This window comes from Anguilla rostrata, chromosome 3, assembly GCF_018555375.3.
Source record: "Anguilla rostrata isolate EN2019 chromosome 3, ASM1855537v3, whole genome shotgun sequence".
In the NCBI taxonomy this organism is placed as follows: Eukaryota; Metazoa; Chordata; class Actinopteri; order Anguilliformes; family Anguillidae; genus Anguilla; species Anguilla rostrata.
Window position 1 is genome coordinate 65,984,862 of NC_057935.1, and position 14,363 is coordinate 65,999,224.

The 14,363-nt window shown below is 44.9% G+C and overlaps 1 protein-coding gene across 2 annotated transcripts in view; it reads left to right on the forward strand.

Annotated features, from left to right (window-relative positions):
- The first annotated feature begins 3,391 nt into the window (after positions 1-3,391).
- aff2 (AF4/FMR2 family, member 2) overlaps positions 3,392-14,363 on the forward strand; it is a 175,809-nt gene continuing 164,837 nt past the window's right edge. Inside the window, exon 1 of one of the 2 annotated variants that reach the window (XM_064329362.1) lies at positions 3,392-3,647. In XM_064329362.1, coding sequence (XP_064185432.1) covers positions 3,595-3,647 — 53 coding nt within the window. In that variant the 5' untranslated portion in view covers positions 3,392-3,594. The remainder of the gene's footprint in view (positions 3,648-14,363) is intronic. The other variant, XM_064329361.1, reaches the window with a different exon arrangement.

Sequence of the window (14,363 nt, forward strand, 5' to 3'; positions counted from 1 at the left end):
CAGACCCAGAGGTGTCTAACAGACTTCCACTGGCATACAGTTACAACTATAAGAGCAGCCAAACTCTTTAGTTTTATTCATTCATTCATTCATTCATTCTTAATGGAAAGTTGAGATAATAGCTTTAAAATATTGTAATGCACATTATAACGTACAGTAGTGTGGTACGGTGGTGCATTGAGTAGCGCTGTCACCTCACAGCAAGATGGAAGTGAGTTTGAATCCCGGCTGAGGGCCTTCTGGTGTGGAGTTCACATGTTCTCCTCATCTCTGTGAGGTAACCTCCCACTGTCCAAAGACATGCAGGTTAGGTTAATTACAGACTACAGGGTCCTTGGGGTACGAATGTGTGAGTGAAGGGTGTGTATTCCCCAGTGATGGATTGGCGGCCTGTCCAGGGTGTATTCCAGCCTTTCACCCAATGTCTGCTGGTATAGGACATGTCCCCTGAAACCCTGGCCAGAAGTAAGCAATGATATCAGTGTCATTGATCAAAAACGATATAATAGTAAATCCACTACTATTTTTTATCAAAAGAAAAGAGCAACACAATTTACACTTATGAATTAACCAAAAATCCAGAACATTTTAATGGTGCCGAGTGTGTTTTAATTTTCCTGAAAAAGGAATGGGAAAGGGAAAGGCAGCTGACCCCCACACCCCCCCACAAGCACAGCGCCTCTCGGTGGACAGTCGGGGCAGGTGCGCCCGCTCGCAGAGGAGGCAGTCGGTCTGACCCTTCCTTTGGAATTAATTTCCCCTCATTGGACACCGCCGCGTGGATCATTTTTCCCTGCTCCAGGGCGCCCGGGGCGAAGCCGAACACAGGAGGAGGCGAGCCTCGCGGTGATCTCCGCAATCTGTTAATGATTTGGCACGGGCCGGCCTGGAGAATCTCGGCGCGCGGGAGGGCCGCGCTTTCATTTGCCCGTAATGGCTTTGCACATTCATTTTGGGGGCCCTGTCTTTGTTCCCCCCGCCTTCCACCCGTCTCTCTCCCGTACCCCCGCCCGCCCCCCCCCCCCCCTCGGAGGGACGCCGGCTGCTCTGCGTTTTCATGCCTCCGCTCCGCCGTCACCGCTTGGTGGGGGAGGGGGTGGGGGGGGTGCCTGCTCCGCTACCGCTGCCAATCCACGGGAGCCTCTTCTGCCCAAATAATGGCACTCAACCCCCTCCAGGGTTTTGCACAGCAGCAGAGTTCCCAATGTGCCAAATCACCACCCTCCCCCCGCCCCATCACCACCACCACCACAACAGACCAGGTAACTTCCGTTTTCTTTTCACCCACTCATTCCGAGCTTCTCCTCACGGCCTACCCTTTTCCGAAGTTGCCTTTTTTTTAATGACTCCACTTTTTTCCGCGCGTTATTCCGCGGCATTTAATCTCTCAAATTAAGCTCTCGCAGCCTTTCACCTTATCTGAGGCCCCCTCTAACACCCCAACGCGCCGGAGCAAATCGACCGAATTCGCCGATGAATTGGCAATTAAGCGGAGGAAGGCGGCGCTCGGATAAGCAGCGTCAACAAAGTGTCAAACGCATTGTGCGCCGCGGAGCGAAGGGGAGAGCTCGGGCACTCAGGCACGTCCGGCCGGTAAAAGCCACTTAACCTCTCGTAAAGACAGCTGGCTAACTCAAGGCAGGGGCCCCCCTGACGTCAAAAAAAAGAGGCCCCCGTCACTCTCACGGTTTCCACAAGGAGAAATACAAAATGCATGAGAGTAGAGGTCCAAATTAACACTGGGACCAACGGGCTTAACCCACTTAATTATCGTCAAGACGCTGGCAGCACTCACCTTCCAGAAGGTTCCGCACTCAGGCACAGAGGGAGGTCTCTCCACTCGCGCTCGGTCTGTTGTCGTCAGGTGGGACTACATTCATGTTTCCTCCTGGGCCCAGCTGGCCGATTACCGGGAAAGACAAGGCAATATTGCGCAACGCTTCGTTTTAATCTGTGCCACCGGGAGTGCCTGGACAGGACAGCGTTAAACCCTTTTAGGGAGATAGCATTCCTCCAAATGTGAGTTGTCGGGAAAGGAATTTCACCCCCAGAAAAAATTATTTACACTGGACCCAGCGGAATTTTGGGAGTAAGATTAATACCAGCTTTGAAGCGTATGCTATGAATTAGGGAACACCTTGAGGCTGCATATTCAGAGTGATATAGGAGAGTGATATCGTAGTGTATTGTGTTACCCAAGGGTTCCGTACGGAGGCTCCACAAATCAGGAAAGACACGAAGACATGTAGACACGCTACATGCACTCGCACAACACGCAAGCAAACGGCACTCACCCGAAGGACTTCTGCTCCTGCTTTCAATTAAAATGTGCACTCCTGAAAGTATTGTGGCGTTGTGTGTGTGTACATACTGTCTATGTAATTTCTGATCCTTATATTTATAGGGTATAATCTAACCAATAACCAATAAAACTAATGGGGTATGATGTAATTTCTGTACCTGGCTTGAGACAGCTCTTATTATATGAGGAGGAATGTCATTGCAGTAATGATGTCAATAATTAATTGAACCCCATAGGCTGTGCGTTTTATTACTGGATTTGATATAGATGCTTGTTCTTTGTTTGCGCCAAATAAGTTAAATAGGTCAAGCTCACATACAGTAAATTTCAGGAAGGGAGCAAACACTGCACTAGCTGGTCTTGATGGAGGCTGGTAGTGAAACATCTTGTTTAGTCACAGTTTAGTCCCAATCTGCAAGTATGTGTGTGTGTGTGTGTGCGTGCGTGCGTGCGTGTGTGAAGGGTAACATCCAACTGGTAGCTGTGCAGTGAAAAAAATATATGCAATGAGAAACTTGAGAACTACTTAAACATGACTTTTTTGACAAGTCAAACATTTCCGTGCATGTACGTCTCATCTCATTATTATTATTTTTTTATTTATTATTACAGGTAGTTGTAGTAGTAGTAGCAGCAGCAGTAGTTGTAGTAGTAGTAGCAGCAGCAGCAGTAGTAGGCCTGTAATAGCATTGTATTTAAAAATATATTTTCACCAAAATGAGCAAATTATTACTTTTATTTATTTTCCCCGGCACTTGCATATGTAAACCCAAAGAACGTGAAACATATTACTTGGGTTACTATGTTCTAGTAAGGGAGGAATAAATCAATCCGAGGATATGCTTTGTCCTGCAGTAGCTCCGTTAGCAGTTTTGCCACGAGCAATTAAACGCTCTCCGGTAGCCATTATCTCGCTCTTAGCACAACACAGTACAACACTGTGGCACAGCTGATTTTGACAGCGATGAGAGGGAGGAGCAGGGCTGTACCGTTATTTTAATTTTCCATTTGAATATGATAAGCCAGATCCTTCAGTGGCTGATATGCTGGCTCCATGTCACGACTTCTGGCTGCCTCAAGCTCCGCCTTCCTCTAACTGCGTGCTGTCGAGACGCGCGGCAGGCGGTGGGGGCTGTGGCATTTCTCTCACTGAGTGTGTCAGCCCGGCTGAGCACGTAGCTACAGTACAGCTAGTTACAGTTAGCAGAAACACACACATTTGCTGCATGCAGGCTGTCGCATACGTTAAGCGGACACCGGTTCCTTACTGAATCAAGCTAGAGGGACCGACCATGGACCTTTTCGAGTTTGACTTCTTTAGGGACTGGGAATTGGAACAACAGTGGTACGTGAAAGTGTATATTTATTTTCTTCATGTTCAATGTCTTTGTCATAAGCAAGCCGGCTGTGTCTCTCCGATCTCTGATGGCCACATCAATGCGCCCGGCTTTGATCGTATGACATCCTGGAATGCTTGCTTTACTCGCTTTATGTTTGCATCGGGAAACGACGTGTGTACAGCATAATTTCGGATTCTTTCATTCGTGCGGTTTTAGTCCATTGTCAGTGCGGCTGTGCGTGGTTGTATGTTGTACTAGAAAGTACTAGCTAGGTGCGTACAGAGGGACACCTAGTGCCACCTCGTATTGATGGGAGAAGTTAGGCGCTGATGGAGATTTTTAAACCTACAGTGTCATACAGGATTGTCAGTTTTATTATTGTCTGTGATCAACGAGAAGTTACCGGTATACTGTAGTTGCGGGGTAATGAACGAGCTATCAGGCGAAATAAATATATTTCGCATTCATTTACTGTCAACTTAGCTACGCTGTAATTAAAAACTACAATATTTGAATGGGTTATTCTATATTGAGCAGTATATGTAAAATATTTGGCCACTAAATGTATTGAACTTTGACAACATTCAAGTTTGTGGCTGACTGCAAATGGTTTAATACCATGAAAAGTCATACATTAGCTTACCAGTCTTCAATAAAAAAAAAGAAAACTATTAACGTTACGCTTATTATTATGTGTTTTGATAGAAAATGACTGGCGCATGTATTTAGGCTGTCGAAGTGCATTGTGTTACTGACTGTGCTGTGTATACATTATTACAGATGATTTCATTGTTTGCAATCCTATCAATTTGATTAAAATTCTCAACAGTTGTTTTGGTTAAATTGTTTACTCATCAGAAATTTATAATAATATCAATTATTGCTTGTGCATAATTTATTGTGGCAATTCTGTAACGTAAATATTTTTAGCCAGTTTGTGGAGCTAAAAATAGTGGAGAAAATAATAAGTTAATTCAGCACTGCTACAATTTCAATTCCATTCAATTTGTTTTAAATACTGATAGTGAAAATGACATTTTAATTTTGCTCTCACGTTTGTCCTGCGTTTAATGGTGTACTGTAATTTTTCACGTGAATTATAAAATAATTACAGTACGCAAATGGATTGCTGGCATTTGCTTATGTTGCTTACACTGTGATATTAATCTTAGTGTGTTTCCCATTTGTAATGGTAAGCATACAGTATAAACACGATTGTTGCCTATAACAAGAAGTGTCGCCCCCAAGTGGTGAGAAATGGGATGAGGCAAACGATGACAATGACTTCGCAGCAACTCAAACAGGGGAAGTCGACCTGTTTGTATCCATACTTCTATGTGATACACCAATTATGGTGCTGCTGCTACCTATACTACTGCTGCTATTGGTGCTACAACTATGACAAGGAATAAAAAATGAATATGCATAAAACATATGAATAATACCACTACAACAACAACAACAATGACTACTACTACTACTGCTACTACTATTACTACTGCTGCTGCTTCAACTGCTGCTACTACTACTGCTGCTGCTGCTGCTACTACTAAGCTACTGCTTTGCCTACTGCTGCTACTGCTGCCACACAGCTCTCAGATTCTCTCTCCTTTACTGCCTTGCTCCCCTTTTCCTGCTCTTCCACGCCTCCCTCCTGCGCTCCCTTCCTGTCTGGTCTCCTTGTTTCCCTCTCTGTGCTCCTCCCTCACATGGCACTTGAAAGCACAGTGTCATTTTCGAAGGCCCCCGAGTGTTCCCTGCTCTTCGTGTCAGCATGCAGGGGTACTAAACGAATGTCTCCTCTCTACCTTTCAGACCTTTAACCCTTTGATGAGCAGGTTTTTTATTTTTTTTTTGTTGGCAATGTTTTTTTCAGAATTCTAATTCGGTGTTCTAGAGCTCCGTTGCTCTCAGCTACCAGCAGTGACTGTTACATCGGCGTTAGAATGTTCAGCTAAGAACATTCCCATTGCGGATTTGTGACCTCACACTGTAAAGGGTTAAATTCCTGCTCACCACGGCCGTGTGCCTTCGTTCTGCTGCCGTGTTTTCATATAAACGTGATTGATGCAATGCTTAGTTTGTCCCCTCTGAGGAACGTCCTTTCACTTTATTCCTGTTCATCTAAATTCAGATCACCGGCAGTGCGACACACCTTCATTTCTCCTCATCAGCTCAGCACAGTGGATCCAAATGGGATCTGCAGCTTAAGTTGTAAATAAGGAAGTCATCAGTCTCACGCTGAGGAGAAATTCTTTTTTTTTTTTTCTTTGCCTTATTTTTGTTTCTGCTTAGATTCTCAGTGTCTTGTAAGTCCTGGCTGATTGAACGGTTGTCCTCACCATATTGAATTAGGCCCCTGCTTGCTGGAGAATGCACTGTGTGAGCCTGCCGTACACGTGCTGTTGTGGTGGACGTTTCTGTGGTTCTAATCAGCCTTGTACGACTTTAGTTACCGGAACATGCAGGCATGCTGGGCTGCAGAACCAATAGGCTATTAGATTATTATGGTTCAGGCGGTAGATTAATTGGCCCGATATGGGCTGTCCAAGAGGACGGAGGCTTTCTGGAGTTGTGCTTTTTTGTTGTTATTTTTTTTAATTTTTTTTAAATCCAGGAAGCAGAAATGTTGGCAGCCATGTGTTATCAGATAAGGACATTCGGGCTGCAAATGGCCTATCTCTGGATCTATCATGTCAGTTTTCAGTCATCGAGCTGAAGTAGGCCGAGTGGCTTGTTCTCATCGTTGCACTCTCATTATGTTGCCATTTTTCAATTCCCAATAGGCCAGTTGTTGGTCCATGTTGTTGTCTCTAAATGTTTCAGTTTAATGGCTTGATTTTGCCTTTATTAGTAGCCAGTGCTGTGTTTAAGATGATGATGATGATGATGATGATGATTATTATTATTATTATTATTATTATTTTTATTAACCAAATCCAAAAACCATGAATACCAAGGGCAAGGTTATTAGCATATATGATCATTCCAGACATCTAGCACCAAAGACAATGAAACTGACTGCATACCGTTGGTAAAAACTCAGTAGATAATTCAGAGACTTCTACTTTAGGAGGCCGGTCTCGGACATTCGATGGCTACTGCGAGTCGAAGCATTAACACAGTGCAGGAAAATATAGTGAGGCCCGAGATCAATTTCGCTGCTACAGGAGAGGTTCCTACATACATCAACACCATTAACGGCATCAATAAAAGTCCTTCTGGGGAGCAGGAGCCAGGGTCCTCCGGTGCCGTGTTGTGAGATATGTGATGTTCAGGCCGCTTGCGCCATACGGTTTGGGTTTTGGGGGTCAGTCACCTCACAGTTTACAGCGGCTGCTCATCTGGAGCTTGGCGGCTTCGCGCTTGTCTGTCGTGGCGTGTGCTGACACCAGCGTTTGTCTCACTGTCACGGAAACAAAAATAAAAAAAGTCATGTCTTTGTTCACCAATTATGGTTTTGGCCTGTGCCTCAAGTGAAAAAGATCCAATTGTTGAACCTCGGAAATTAAGATTGAGTTGTTGGGCAGACCAAAATTTAACTGCCTTTAACTGTCATGATTTGGCATATTATTTCTGTCAAAGTGAGAATACAAGCCACTTTTTTATGTGACTTAATAGTGGATGTGACTCATAGTGGATATTGAGCATCAGTTTTCTTTTCTATGTTGCCTATGTATAATGTATGTGTTAAATATAGCCCACAGTATATTTGTATCGCTTGCAGTTCATTTTTTCCTCCAGTGTTATTCCTTCATTTATACTTGCCTTTATAGATAGCCAGTTTCCTCAAATAACCATTTGTCTGTGTTTGTTCACTCTTTTCTCTTTACATTACAAGCGGACTTCACCAGCGTAATAGTATATTAGCTTTGTGGCTGTCTTTTAAATGATTGCTGTTTTTGAGCTTTGATATTGATCTTGATTTGATTAACTTCACGCCGTTTTAGGTGGAACAAGTGTTGGGGTTAATCAAGCAGAATTTGCTTTCACAGTGAGAGAAAATCAGCAACCTGCAAAATGAGGTCTGCTGAGAGAGAGTGAGAGAGAGACAGAGCCGTTGAAACAGTGGGGTTGGGGAACCTCCTTCAGGACTGTGTGGGTTACGAGGAAACGCTGGAGGACTATGTGTGTATATAGGCCTACATTTACTGCATTTAAGTATTGCATTCGATTATTACATTGCTTGGACTTACGTGTTACAGGCGAACCTACTTTTCATTTGACATAGCCTGCTGTCTACTTGAACCGTTGAATATTTATTGAAGTCGTTAAGGTTAGGTGCTGCACTGACGACCCCACCCTGAAATCTTAGTCATGCCAGTGACCCGCTTGCCATTGCACCACACCATAAGGGAATTTTACATTTCTTTGTTTTTAGAATTTTTTTGGAACCTTGGCCGGTGATTACTCTTCTTCCGCCCGTGCGCAACTCGTTCGTTTTCTCGCAAAGGTGACGGCGTGCGATAGGGTGCGCACGCTTGGTTTTCAGCCAACGGCTGGGCACGGCTGCCCGCTGGAGCCCTTGGGGGGGTAATGGCTTTGGCTCATATACTGAGGTTAAATAAAATCCTGTAAAAATAACACGTACCAAATAACGGCTAATGCGTGTGAGAAATGATTTCACGGACACGCACTATTGCTCACCTAACTGGCCGGTTTTTTTTTAGGTTAATTTCCACATCTTGATTTCATAAGTAACCCAGCAGGATTACCCTGATGCTCCAGTGTCTCACAAAATCTTCCTCCTCCTTGCCACACGTAGGGCTCAGCGCAGACCTCGGCGTTGCAATAATTCACACCAGCAGATTCATTTAATTTGTCCGGAAATGTGTAAAATCTCACATCGTATTTAACTGCGCTGTTATCCATATTGGATGTGCAAAGTTAGGCAGGTAAAGCCTCAGCTTGGAGAAGCAGAATAAAGCAGTAAAAAAACGGAAATCACAAATTACCTTATTGTCATTTTAGAAGAAAATCTCCAACTAAAGGGCCATTGGACTCCACTGAAAGGGAATAGACTGTGTTCCGATGGGTTACATCTGTTATTTATACTGAAAATCCAGTTTTAACTGCAAAATATTTATTAAGCTAATCTGGTTTTAATCACATAATAAGCAGTTCACTAGGATGCAATCCGTGACATGAAGCGATTTAAAACCCAACGGTTTGTTCGGTCTCCATCCAAGTGTTTCTGTGCTGTAGCGTCAGGCGGAATCGTGAAGTGGGCCGGTCGGTTCCAGCTCGCGCTCTCATTGGCCCGGCACGCTTGCAGATGTCAGAGACGCTGTGCGGTGTCCCTCTCCCTTCCTTCTTTGCAGTTTAGTCACAGAGATCCCATTTTCTCTGCGTCTGAAACAGACCCACCACATTCAGCCCCTGTGCCCGGCAGCTGTGGGGTGGGGGTGGGGGGGGGGGTAGTGTCAGGCGGGCGGGTGGGGGGTTTTGGGGGGCATTGGGCCGGTACATTATGAAGCACAGCAGAGGAGTCTCCGTGAATGCCAATCTCATTTGTGCCCGGTGCGAATGGCTGCCCGTGCCAGGCGGCCTGCTGGCATCGCTTCGCCGCCCGCCTCCCCTCTGCTGCTCGGCCGCCGCGACACCGCCGCGGGCCCCGCAGCGGCTGGCAGGACGTCTCCCGGGCGCCGGCTGCCAACCCCGCCGGCCGGGGCCAGCCGGCTCCGCCCGCCAAGAACAGCCGAGTGCTGCGGAATGATAAAGCAGAGGCCGCGCCCGTCCCGATCCGTGGGGGGGGAGGGGGGAGGGTTTTGAGGTGAAGGCGCGGCTACTTCCTGCCTTCTATCGTACAATTAACGGGTTCACCTAGAGTGCCCCCCAGCCCCCATACCCGCCCAGCCCCCCCCCCACCGCCGGGCACCCCGCCCATGACCCTGCAGACCGTCTGTTTGGCCGTACAAGTGCTGGACTGGACTGTCACAGTGGGGGGGGGGGGGGTGTCATCTCCTCTGAGCACGGCTGTGGTGTCGCTCAAACGCGCATTTGTGGAAAAGGTCTCAGGGGACCGGGCGATACTGCGCGAAAAACCAGAACAGTTCATCTGCATGCAGTCCCAAACCCCTCCCCCATTCCACAATCTGCAATCTCCTCCAATTTGCGAGCACCCATCACCTGTCACAGCGCTCATCCGTCTCCTCCGGGCTCCCAGGAGAAGCCAAGTGTGGGCCCGTAAACAGTATTCTCCAAACAAGATCAGGAGGGGATAATATTGCACTGCGTCTCCAGCCTCCGACACCACACCCACTGGTGCACTTAATAACGGAGAGCTAGCCTAGCTACGACAGAACTAATAAGGACCATGGTAGTAACTGACTGGCGAATGTAAATAGAGGTTAAACTGCCTCAGCAGCCCTAATGGGGTCTTCATAATGCTACTTGTCTACCTCCTGTGTATGTGTGTGTGTGGTGTGTGTGTGAGGAGAGTAAGGGGGGTATACATTGGTGGGAATCTGTAGGCAGAGATGGATGAGTAGTCTGGAAGGTTTCAGAGCCGCACGTAACCTGGATATGGTTTATCGTCACCCTTCACCTTATTTTTCTTCCGAGAACTGAGCACTGCCGCCATATTTTTCTTTCTTTTTTTTTTTTTTTCCAGTTTCCACCTTTAAGAGCTCACGCTGGTGACGGATCGCCGTCATGACGTGTCCCATTCGGCCGTTTGTCTCTGACATCGCGTCGGGCGCGCAGCGACGTAAAACCACCCACGAGTAAATATATGTGAAGTACCTCAAGCTCTGGGCGGTGGCCTGTGTTCCATCACATCCATGGGAATGAGGGGTGTTTACCGGAGCCTTTTCCCAAGAATGTAAAAGCTAATCCGTTGTCTATGCGATGGGAACGTTTCCTTATGTCTGTAATTCTTCTCAAACGCAAAACGAAGATGGTGAGCTGATTCCTGAGCTGTTTTTCGGGGGGGGAGAGAGCCTACTTCATTTTGATTATACTGCTTACTGTCTTATAATGGCTTTGTCTGTTTTGCTGTGCCTAAGCTTATGGAGATTTGTTTTATTAGACTTGGAAGGTTAAGTCACTCAGTGTCCTACTTTTCAGTAAATGGGTGTTGGATGGATCACTAGTGGAATTAAGGCATTTGTTTTCAATGTGATTAACTATCTCAGTTTTCTGTTTGTAATGCAGTGCTCATTTACTGTTGCACCTTTCCATTGAGTTATTGGCCGGTGAGTATTTCTCACTCAAGCCTACTTTAATTATGGTTGCTGTTTCTCTTTTAACTGAATATGTCTTATATTTCTACATAGCTTATAGCCTACCATTTGCTTCAATAACTGTGGGATCAGTATTGAATTTCATGTTGGTACTGACCCATTGCTTTTTGACAGTTTTTTACTTTAACCGAAGGCAGTTTCAGCAGAAAGCTACACTTCACTTAGAGTTACAGTAGTTAACCAGTTATTATTCTCATGTTGTGCTGAAATGTACCAGCTTTGTACTTTTTCTTGTTATAGACTATAAAATTGCAGCTGGGCAGAGTGTAATTACTGCTGTGATTGCCATTTGAGAAAAAAAATAATTGAATGACTCCAGATGAATAATAGCTTATTTGCTTAAGAAAAAAAATTAAATCCATGAACAATTAATTTCAGTCAGCATGCATGAAGGCCTGTGGTCATATACTTTCTGCTGATTGGCTAGATTGAGTTTGAGTTTCTCGGAGTCAATAACTTACCTTAATTCTACTGAGCAATTTAGCTTGCAACTTCAAAGGTCACTGCTTTTGTTCAGAGCAGCATATAACAAATTATATGATTCAATAGAGTTAGCCCAGAAACTGTCGGGTGTGCTTTCCACTTTTTGGTGGAATTTTTCATAGGCTTTTTTTGATTGACCTTTCGTGATTGGTCGCTGCTTATAAGAACAAAAAAAAAAAAAACAAAGGGAAGTACAATACTCCAAGAAACTGTGTCAGCAATATTAGGCTGTGTCTTCTCTGGAAATGACAAAGGGCATGTTGTGGCATCACCTGCATTTTACTTAACGGACACCTGAGAATAAATAGCCTACAAGGAGGCTTAAACTGCATATTGCTTCTTTCATTTTGCAGATGCTATTTGGTGAGCAATGGCACCCATGTTGCAACGAAAAGATCACGTGTTCTTTGAAGACCACGTCTTAGAGAGTGCAGTGAACTGTCACTTAGTCGCCCATGGTGAAAATACGGTGTGGTATCTCGTTGTGCTGTAAAGTAACGGTTGGAAGCCTGTTGCCAGTTATCGGTGATGATACACATCAGCTAGCCTGTATGCTACAGCTTGGAACCTCACCTGTTACCTCAGCCCCAATCCAACAGCGTTGTTTCCGTGGTCTCTTTCAGCGAGAGCACGTGTCAAAGCAAACAGTACTCGTGATGCTGAAGGCAGTCAGAATTGTGCGGGCCTATTTATCGGGTCCCGTTTGAATGTGAATTATTAGCAACGTATTCATTATGCAAAGACAGCTCTGCCAGTGTTGAGGCTGGATTACGCTCCTCTTGCTTTGTTATCTTAACAACCCGACATTAAGCTGTCACAGATCTTATCGGCCCCGCGGAACAGGCCGTCTGTCTCTGCTCTCCGCGCGGCGTGTTTACAGTACACTGCGGGCACCGGGAGCCGATTGCCGGGTGACATTTTTCGGATTCCGCCGCGGTCCAGAGCAACCTTTACACGACGCGTCTTGCCGGCGTCTAAAAAAAAAAAAAAAAAAGCACCGGGGCCAGGTGTGCCAGCGTCGCGGACAAAGATTAATCCTGCGCGAAGGTTTCGCTCCATTTCTGCCTCCTCCGTAATCTTCTCCGGTGAGGAAGAGAGCAGAAAGCGTACCGTTGGGGGAACGTGACCGGCTAAGTTGCACGTTGGCAGCGCGTGTAATGCAGGATTTAATGGTTTTTTTCCCTCCTTGCGCAGGTGGTGAAAGGTGGTAATGCGTTCTGGATGTGGGTGTCAGACTGTTTGTGAATGAATCCGCCCTTGTTTGTTTGCCGAGGCAGAGTATGCGTGATGGTAGGGACAGGGGCGGGAGTGTCTAGGTTTACCTACGGTATGCCAGTGCCCCATGCCCCATTGTTTTCGATTGTGTATTATTGGATGATGATCCAATTTAACTTGGTAAGATAATGAGTAGTTGTGTCAAAAGAAAATAAAGACACTGCTAAGTAGTAAGTAGGCAATTTAAATTATGTAAATACATTGTAACTATTGTGGTACTGATTTCCAGTGAACACCTTATTCTGAAGTAATTATTGCATTCACTTGTTTACAGTTTGTGTCATGTACATGCATAGCTAATCATTAACCCCTCAAATTCAAAATGTACAATATTTAGACTGAATTAATCAGGCTTTGTTACGTTTTTGTAATTTATTATTATATGTTTCCTTAGTAGTTATGCAGTAGGTTTTATATTTAACTACAGTGTGACTACATGGGTAAATTGCCTATTGTATTTAGTATAATACAACCAATTCCCATTATATAAATCCAGCCAGTAAAGGTTCAATACATTACAGTAGATGTAATTCAGTATTTGAGAATAAATCCATGCTGTGTATGAAATACAGTAATAAAATAAGACCAAGGGAAAATGTGTGGTTGGCCATTCCAGACTAGATGCCCTTTTCAAAGGTTTTTTTTTATTTTTATTTTTTATTTCTTTTTCAGAGTTATTTTCTTTTCTTTCTAAATGCAATCTTTTTCAGAGAACCATTCTGGGTGCTGTTCATAAAAGGCTGCAGTAGCCAGTTTGTGATGCAGCCACCAGGAGACTGGTTCTCCAGGTTGGTTTGATAGTCACATTGGCCTATACTGACTAATAAAGATCACTCAGAGAATGCAGGTTTTTTTTTTTTCACTCAATAGAGAAATAAAAGGATGGGTCCTCCTAGCATGACAGGAATAAAGAGCTGTATGTAAAACAAAATGACTGTGCCTTTTAAGGTGTAGTAACAAAAAAAAAAGGGTATCCGAGAATGGATCACTATCTTCAGAGAGAACATGAAGTAGACTGTGACTCATGGCATTTTTAAAGGAAGCTGTCTCGCTGAGTGTTGCCCGGTCCCTCTTTTTCTCTTCAGCGTCAGCTCTTGACAATTAGGCAAGTTTTAGGCTACACGTCAACAAACGGATCCATCAGCTGGACGAACTGGCCTGAAATTGTTATCCTGCTTTGACAGACTGAATGCAGTCATCTGCTTTTGTAACACTGTCGCTTTGTGGTTCTTTGGAAAATGGCATCCTTTAATGAAGATGCTGAACAGAGACAGAGGCCGATCTAATACCCTTCATCTTTTGCTTTCTCTCAGCTGAAAGCTTAACAACAGTAATAATTTCACCGGCTTCATTTCTTCTCTTATCTGTCCCACGTTAAATGTGTGGTGTGATTTCTTTGTGCTTTTTTTTTGTGGAAATAAGGTGTCTTGCCATTTAACGGAAGCGCCGGTACTTCCCCCGGTTTTGGCGTGGGATTGCTCACGAGCGATAGTGCAATAAACACCGCGTTGTGGACGGCACGCTGTGAGCAGAAGCCGGTAGCTTCGCTATTGACGGTGGGGGGAAAAAGCTAATTTACAACGTAGCCCAAATGATGTAGGAGGTTTGCTTTACATTAATGGGATTATGGAATTCTGATTGGTGTTGATTGATTCAGCGTACACCCCGCAGTCGAGAAGTAGTGGTTTTTGATGAAGCGAGATCAGATTCGTATCTGAA